Consider the following 8,255-nt stretch of genomic DNA (forward strand, 5'->3'; position numbering starts at 1 on the left):
TCCACTGGCTGTGGAAGGCTCTACCCATGTCCATCAATGCATCGAGTGGTCCTGCTCACGCTCAGGGGTGAGCGGAAGGAAGGATGGCCCTGCTCTACTGCCTGCCCCCTACACCCCTTCCCTGCACCCTCCCTCGGGCCCAGACAGGGAGCCTGTAGGCTGAGGGGGCTCCTTAGAGCGGGTGTCTGCAAGGAGGCACCGGGCTCCCGGCCTCTCCAGAGGGCAGCAGGTCTTGGATGAGATCCAGTTGCTGGCCCAGCTGCATGGGGCAGAGGTGGGGGGATGAGGATCTGCATTAGGGGAAGGGCTGCTGTCCTGGAGCCAGAGCAGACAGGACCAGCCGAGCTGGGAAGTGGGGCCCTTTCATGCCTGCCCCACCTGCACTTGACAGCCCCCAGGAGAGCTGCTGATTAAGGCATAAGGCCTGTGAGCTCTGTTACAGGGTCATCTTTAAGCCATCAAGGCCATGCCCTCCCTTCCTGCCCAGGCCAGTGGGGCAGGTGATGGAGGGGGAAAGCGTGTGAGCAGCAGGGCTGGCCCAGGCTCCAAACACCAGCGCAGCAGGAGAGTGCTGCAGCCAGCCCCACCCGAGACCCCCTGCACCATGTTGTGGGGGGAGCGACAAGCTCCTGGGCCCTGCTGTGCTGGCGCGAGAGGGGAGATGGAGGGATAGCCACAGGATGCGAGGAAAGGCTAGCCACCCACAGCACAGGCTCAGCCCCGTGTGCAGGGCACAGGTGGCCTGGCAGCGATCTTCAGCCCACTCTTCCAGTCCCTCTTCTGCTCGCCCATGGGCTCCAGGGAGCTGAGCGAGAGCTGAGGCTGGGGTGGCTGGCGAAGGGACTGGGCCAGCCAGAAAGCCAAGTGAGCCAGGCGACCCGCAGCAGCTTTGCTGGGGGGATGTCTGGGGTGTTCCCAGGGCCAGGCAGGGACAGCAAGGTGGCTCTGAGCAGGCAGGGGCTGGGAGAGGTCTGGCTCCCCCACAGCAGGTTCACAAGCCTGGAGGTGGCACTGGCAATATCAGAGTCAGGTGCTGCACAAATGCCACATCAGCCTGGACTCAGCTGGGCACAGGGCCCAATAAACCAAATGGGCTGGACTTGCCCAGCCACCCCACAGTAGTAGCAACCCCAGCCCATCCACCTCCTTCACTGTCCCCCAAGAAAGCACAGGCTAGAGCTGCAGTGCAGCATTTACTGGCTGGTGGACGGCTGGTGGCTGAACAGGCTCCAGGTGCGGATGTCCCTGGTGGTGAACCGGGGGGTGTGGGTAGACAGGTAGGGGACGTAGCCGGCCTTGCCCTTCAGTTCGCTGGTGCAGCGGTTGCGGTTGACAACTGGAAAACAGGAGAGCAGGTGAAGGGGGCAGTGGTGCAGGGGCAGCAGCAGGGCATGGGCAAGAAGTCGGGCAGGGGGAAGCTGTGGCCCACTTGGCCACAGCAAGGGGCAACAGGAGCAGCCCCGGGCAGGAGGGCTCCAGGCAGCCATACCCAGTGGCCAGAGCCCCTTCAAATGACTCCCCAGCGTGGCAGACTGAAGGCTCCCAGCCCCACAGGGGCACTGCAGCTCCTGGTCCTAATCCAGGACTGGCAAGGAGCAGTGATATATTTGCCCGGGCCTGTGTGGAATCACACTGGGACCAGGCACAAGGAGCCCTGTGTCTGGGGTGCTCCAGGATAGGTGGCACCCCAAGTTACACCTTGGGAGGACATGGAGGGAAGTCACGAAAGCACCGTAGTGATGGGCATGGTAACCAGCTCCAGCTGCTGCCCACCCCACCCCACCCCTTCACAAGTGCAGCAGGGGCCCGAGACCCTCCTTCCCCTCCCCATGCCCTTACCATACTCCTTGCCCAGGATGGGCTTGTCTCTCCAGCGGAAGGCCCCCCACCGCGTGCTGGGCTCCAGGTACTGAGCAGGTACAATGGGGTCGTACCATGCCACCTCTCGCAGGTGCTGGGCATAGGCTGCGGGTGGGAGCAAGCACAGCCATCAGCAGGAATCGGAGGACAGGCAGACCAGGGCCCCGAGCTGCCAGGGCAGCAGCTAATGCTGGGATTAGCCACAGGGGAACCGTTGCAATGCCCTGGGCAGAGAGCAAAGGAGTTGCCTTTTAACAAACACATTCAGCTGCCTGGCACAGCCCTGGATAGAGCCACATGTCCCGGCCTCTTGTGTCTGTCAGACACACAGCAGCCCTCAGCACCATCTCGGGGCCCTCAGCAGCGGCACGTCTGTGCTGAGCAGACACATACCCCCTCCCTCCTCAGCCCCCACTGTGGCTGCCTTGGGGGCACAATGGTTTCCGAGACACTTTTTCGGGGCTGGGGACCAGCCCGGGAGCTGCCCAGCCCAGCGGAGGTGCTTGCTAGAAGCCAGGGAGTGAGAGTCAGGGCTGGAGTGCAGCCAGAGCGCGAAGCACAAAGGAGATTTCAAAACAGAGGTCACATTCCCCAAGGACGCGGCCGGCTGCCAAGCTAATACAGGGCACAGCGGGTGTATAAGTATGCAGGCACTGCAGGTGGAGGCTGGGCAGGATCCAGCTGATGCTGCTGGATGTCCCACAGCTGCTTCCACCTGCTGCTGACAGGAGCCCAGCTGCCCTCTGCCGGACACTTGCAGCACAAGTGCGGGCAGGCCAATAGGGGCAGTAGCAGCAGGTGCACGAGTCAGGAAGTGCAATGCCCTTCCTAGCCCTGAGCCTGGCTCCTTCCCACACCCCTATGCCTGCAGCTCAGATACTCACCCCCAGCATCCCCAGCCCCTGCCATGGCCTGGCCACCTCTTGTGGAGATCGCAGGGCAGAGAACTGCACTTCTTTTGCTGCAGCTTCCTCCCCTTTGCAGCCCCAAGCAGCCAGGATGCAGCCTGTGCACTGCTCAGGGGTACAGGCATGGGAGCCCCATCCTTGCCCATGGCTGGGAGGCTGAGACCAATGGTGTCTCATGGCTCCTTTGTGCTCTTCCTGCCTCCTGTGTCCCGAGGCTCTTTGCACATCAGCTCTTTGGGGCAGGAACTGTTTTGCTGCCCTGCATTTGTCCAGCCTCCAGGACCTGACAGGTGTGCCCATGGCCCCAGGCTTCTGACTCCGTGTCCTTCATTTGGTGGCTCCCACCTGCCGGCTCTTTGTTCCAGGCCTGCCAGCTCCTTGCCCCGCTTTGCTCCTGACTCCAGTTCAAACCTGTCTGCGGACAGTCAGCTTCTGGCTGGTGGCTTTCCTTTGGCAATCGCCTGCGTCCCTGTCTGTTATGGCTACTGCTGCCTGCTCTGGACCCCCAGGCCAGTGATGCCAGTCTGGATCCCTGCATCCTGCTTCTGATGCCCCCTGGCCCACTGCTTCTTTTCCACCCCACCTCTAGACTGGTCCTTTGCTGACTCCTCAGTTCCCCTGCATTGCAACCCTCTAGAGTGAGCCCCTCACCTACCCACCCACATCCCAGTTGCTCCCCTGACCAGCACAGCAAGGCCTTGAGCTTGAGCTTTGCTGGCATCAGTCATCAGCACCAGGCCTAGCAATGCCCTCACCAGATCCTAGGCTCTCTGAGGGTTTTATGCTGCTGCCCGTCTCCATGGGAGCTGATAATGGCTGCTTTATAGGGCTCCACTCACGTGGTTCAAGAGGCTGGTGATTAAGAGACACTATAAACATGTTACAGCACAAAGGTAAGCAAGGGTTGTGATGGGGGCGGCGTTTCAGAAGGTGACAGGATAATGGCTGCAGGCAGCTAAGAGATCTGTCACCAGGGATTAATCCTTTACCACCACCTGTCATTCAGCTCTCTACAAGCAAAGCCCCTAGTGAGATGCACAGCTTGTATCCTCAGCTTCTCCTGCAGCGTGTTCCCAGACTAACATCACGACTGCCTGTTCCCTTCCTGAACAAGTTGGGAAGACACGAGCAAGACAGCAGGTGCGCTAGATCCAAAACCCCTCAGCGCCACAGCAGGGGTAGAGATCCTTGAGTCCGATCTCCAGGTGCAAGTCCCCATTTCCCCGCTCCTCGTGTCTTCACACATCAGGGCACAAGGAGAGGAGAATGGGTGCGAAACGTTGCCATAGCAGCCCCGGAGATCTCTGAGCGCTGGGTGGCCCCTGCCACGTGCACCTGCACAGCACATGTTGGGTGACGCTGGAACAGGGCCAACAGCTCACACCATTAATAAGAGCCCCAGCAAATGGCTGCCATTGCAAAATGCATCTCCCCAAGGCTCCAGGCATACACAGATGCAAGAGGAGGACCTGCAGGGGAACCAGGGCACGTGCACACAGCACAATTATGAGGGACTAATTCAGTCCAGAGTTTACTCTGTATAAGGATCAAATTCAGCTGTGCTCATGGTCTGCCTGCAGCAAAGAGCTATTACAGTGCCCAGCTGCAAGGCAGCAGAGGAGCTGGTCTACTCTGAGCAGACAGCTGCCCTGGGAAAGATCGCTCAGAGCAGACACCCATGCAGTACACTGGGGTAAGGATGCTCCTTGCTTTCCTGGAGTGGACTGACTTGCACTGCTGTAAAGCTGTGCACTGTACGTCCACTCCATTTACACCAGAGGAAAATCCATCTCCTTTAAAGTATACAAGCTGTGTGTCTGCATCCCTCACAAATTTCTTTTCAGGGCATCTTAGCCCGTTATTTTATATGTACTAGAGTAGCATCACAGAGCTCCGCTCCTGGCCCAGGAACTCCATGTGATGACCTATCTACAAGCACACACTGAGATGGTGTCAGGCACTCCAAGCCCCAGCAGCGCATAGGGGAGAAGGATATTTGACATTCACTTGTATTCTCCAGCCCTCGTGCTCATGCACATGCACCTGAGGGGTAATGAAAGAGCAGCCAACAGGAAGCTCTGGCCTGAAGAGCCCGGTGTCCTAGGAAATGCAGCTCCCACTCGCATGTCTGCAACAACACAAAGCTTCCAATGATGTTGGAAGGGAAATGCCGCTACTCTGCTGAGCTGCTGTCTTCTAGCCTGGGAAGCACGGGCAGGATGGAAAGGGCAGGGCGCTGGGAAGGAGAGGGACTGTTTCAATGCCACTTCCCAGGTGTTCTCCAGAATGACCAGATGCCCCCAAGGGTCTCCCAGGGAGGAAGGCACAGAGCGTTACATGCACTGGGCTTCACAACACAGGGAAACTGAGGCATGGAGCAGTTTAGTGATTTGCCCAGCAGTCCCCTAGCCAGGCAGTGGCAGAGCTGGGGTGTGCAAGCAGTACTCCTTCCCTTCCCAAGCATAGCCTGGACCTCCTAGCTGCACAGTGGGGACAATTATAGAGACAGAGACGGGGGCCCCTTCAGGTTCCATCAGCAGGGTGCAGCAGGCAGGAAAACACGAGCGCAGCATCACAAGGAAGCACTCAGTGCATGTCAAAAGCACCTCTGCCACGCAGAGTTAATGCAGGCAACTGGCACTTAGCCCTGGTGCAAGCAGGCACTGGAACCAACACACCTCTCTGGTGCTGTCCTCCCTGGGGCTGCTGGCTCATCTCCTACAGCTCTTTGCATAAGTTGCCCTACACGTTGGGGGAAACACACTTTGGCCAGCCCAGCACATAGCCCAGGTGCCCTGCCCCAGGTTCACATTCTGGCTGGCATCAAGGTGAGGATACATTTTGGGGTCGTGGGGGCAGAGAAGCACATCCTGCTCCCACTGCTGGTGCTAACTCAAGCTCCTCTGGCAGCAGGAGGCCAGTGCAGGGCATGTGACAGGGGAGGGAGGCTGTGAGGAATGCTTGGGGCTGGGCAGGCAGCAGATGCCTTGCTAAGTTCAAGCCAACAGCTACTGTAGGGCAGTGGAGGCAGCTGCTGCTGGCATTAATCCCTGTGGGACCTGGCTCTGCAGAGAGGCAGGGCACCACCAACTGTAACAGCACAGGGTGAAACAAGAAGCCTCACAGGGCGTTTCAAGTGGCCCAGCCTCCCCTCTAGGTCCCCCCCGCTCCAGCTTACCAGGGGGCAGGGTTTTCTGCTCCCGCTTGGCATGGGCCTGGGCCCAGCGGAGGTAGGCCTCCTGGCTGACAGGGCTGGTGAGTGTGTACCAGGCATCTCGGTTGTCGCTATTCGTCAGCCCTGTGTACCAGGTCTGCCCGCGGGCATCCCAGCCCATGGGGGTGCATGACCAGCGCACGGCCTGCTTCAGGATGGGGGCATTGCGGGGCCCTCGCAGTGTCAGGTACTGGTCACTGCAAACAAGAAGGGTGGTTAGAGCTGGGCACTGGGCCTGCAAACAGGAGGTGCTGCATAGCCAGAGCCCCCTCCGTTGACTTGTCAGGTCACATCCCCTCTGGCCTATGCCACCTGGGGCCTTTCTCACTCCTGAGTCAGGTCCAAGGGCACTAGAACACGGATGTGGGTGCAGCACCTGAGCTGGCATGGCACAAGCCCACAGCACAAGCTGCCCAAACCCCTCAGCTGCCATACTCTGGACTCTGATTTGCCTGTGCTGGGCTCCATGCCACTGCAAGCACTCCATGCCCTACAAACAGGACTCTAAGCACCTCCCATCTGCCTGCCCCAACTGCAAGGTGAACCCCTGACATGCCCCCAGAGCACCAGGTCAGGGCCAAGAGGCAGGCCCAGCCCTGGGAGAGCTGGGAGAGAAGCTCGCAAAAAGGTGCTTCCCCACAGATGATCAGGGCTTCAAGGTTTACTCAGGTCAGAGCCAAGCCTAGGGAGCACACCTCCCACCCCATACTGACAGGTGGGTGAACAGCCAGCTGTGAAAGGGGAAAGCCTGGAAGGTGGCTCAGCCCTCCCGCACCCCACATACACAGCAGGGAACGCTACTGGGGGGACGTGCTTGGGGGTCTATCGAGAACCAGGAGGCAGAGCAGGAAGACCCTTCTGGACTGAGGATTATGGTGCAGGGTAGATGGGTCCATGCTGCCCCATCCCAACAACATCTCACCCCTCAGCTCTGGTGCTGGAGACAGGGAAGGTGCCTCGTGCCCGCAAAGCACTTGGAGCATCTACACTGCAGCTGCCCTCTGTGCCGCCTGGGAAGCCAAGGCCCAGCCGGCCAAGTGCCACAGTTGGCAACAGAGCAGGTGCTAAAACTTGAGGCTGCCTGACCCCCAGCTGGGGCCCAGCCCAGCCCAGCCCAGCTCTGCCTCCCACTCCCACCGTGACCTTTTCACTCCGAGGCACGGGGAGTCTCTCACCTGTACAAGGGGGTGGGGAAATCAGTTTCCAGAGTCCCCTGGGGGACATATGGACGGTCTGCCTCCAAATCCAGGGCCTCCATGGCTGCCTCCTCTCAGCCCACGGCTCGCACTGCACCTGCAAGGCAGCTGCCATATCCAGGCTATTGTTGCTGTAAGGAGAGCATGGCAACCATCCCCCGGGCAACCGGGCAGCAGCAGGGACAGCCAGAAGTCCCAGCAGGCAGGGCTGGGTCCTGCAGGAGGGATGGCAGGTGGGCTACAGCAGCTTCTCCAGACCACCGAGCCGGTGGGATTCAGGCCCCTGCTGCAGTAGGCCAGAGCCAATTCCCCTTGGGCTGTTCTCATCCTAGCCCAAGGGCAGTGTGGCCTGCCAGAGCTGAGCTGAAGCTGCTTTACATCATCCCCTTGGGAAACAAAGGAATGAGGAGGCTTTGGGTACCTTAATGGAGCAGGAATTCCCCCTCTGGAGAGATGCCTTCTCACTGGTTTGATGCATTTCCTTCACCGGGAAGCTACTAGTTCATTGCTCTGCTAAAGGAAGGGTTCCCAATACACACAGAGCCTGTCCTAGCGCAGCAACCCTCTCTGAGAATGTGGTCTTCCCACCCCACTCCCCTGTCACTGGTAGCAGGGATGGGGGCAGAAATCAAGAGGTTTGGAGGGGGGTAGTTTCAGATCCTCTGCCTTGGGTGCCCTAGAGGGTTTCAACATGGAGGTGAAGCACATAACGGGGTCAGACATCCAGGAAGCAGCAGCTCAGACAAACTGTGGACAGCCTGGTAGTTTGACGTCTAGACAAAACCAACTTGGAGGCTTGCTCAGAGCTGTCGATTAGCAGGTAGGGGAGGAAGGAGACCTGCATCCTGCCATCCCAGAGCCCTACACTGGCAATCTCCAGTGAAATACACACAGCACAGATTGTGGCCGTTCCCTACTCCCCTAGTACGTGCTTCCTCTCTTGCCACCAATACCTCGGAGTATGTTAGCTACTCAGCTCAGCTTGCTGCTGTGTATGTATATGACCCACTTCTGAGGGTGTCACACTGAATGTGTGTAAGGAGCCTAGAACTGTGCAAGAGAACCAAGTGGGTTAAC

The 8,255-nt window shown here is 59.1% G+C and overlaps 1 protein-coding gene across 1 annotated transcript; it reads right to left on the bottom strand.

Annotated features, from left to right (window-relative positions):
* Window positions 1-1,180: 1,180 nt before the first annotated feature.
* CUNH19orf71 (chromosome unknown C19orf71 homolog) lies at window positions 1,181-7,323 on the bottom strand. The gene is made up of 4 exons (XM_019513273.1): window positions 7,158-7,323; window positions 5,947-6,179; window positions 1,840-1,965; window positions 1,181-1,336 (listed from the first exon to the last, which is right to left on the bottom strand). The coding sequence occupies exons 1-4, from the start codon at window positions 7,238-7,240 to the stop codon at window positions 1,194-1,196; spliced, it is 585 nt and encodes a 194-aa protein (XP_019368818.1). The 5' UTR covers window positions 7,241-7,323; the 3' UTR covers window positions 1,181-1,193.
* Window positions 7,324-8,255: the final 932 nt, after the last annotated feature.

The sequence above is a fragment of the Gavialis gangeticus genome, unplaced genomic scaffold (assembly GCF_001723915.1).
Source record: "Gavialis gangeticus isolate Ggan-Ray unplaced genomic scaffold, GavGan_comp1, whole genome shotgun sequence".
NCBI classification, from domain to species: domain Eukaryota; kingdom Metazoa; phylum Chordata; order Crocodylia; family Gavialidae; genus Gavialis; species Gavialis gangeticus.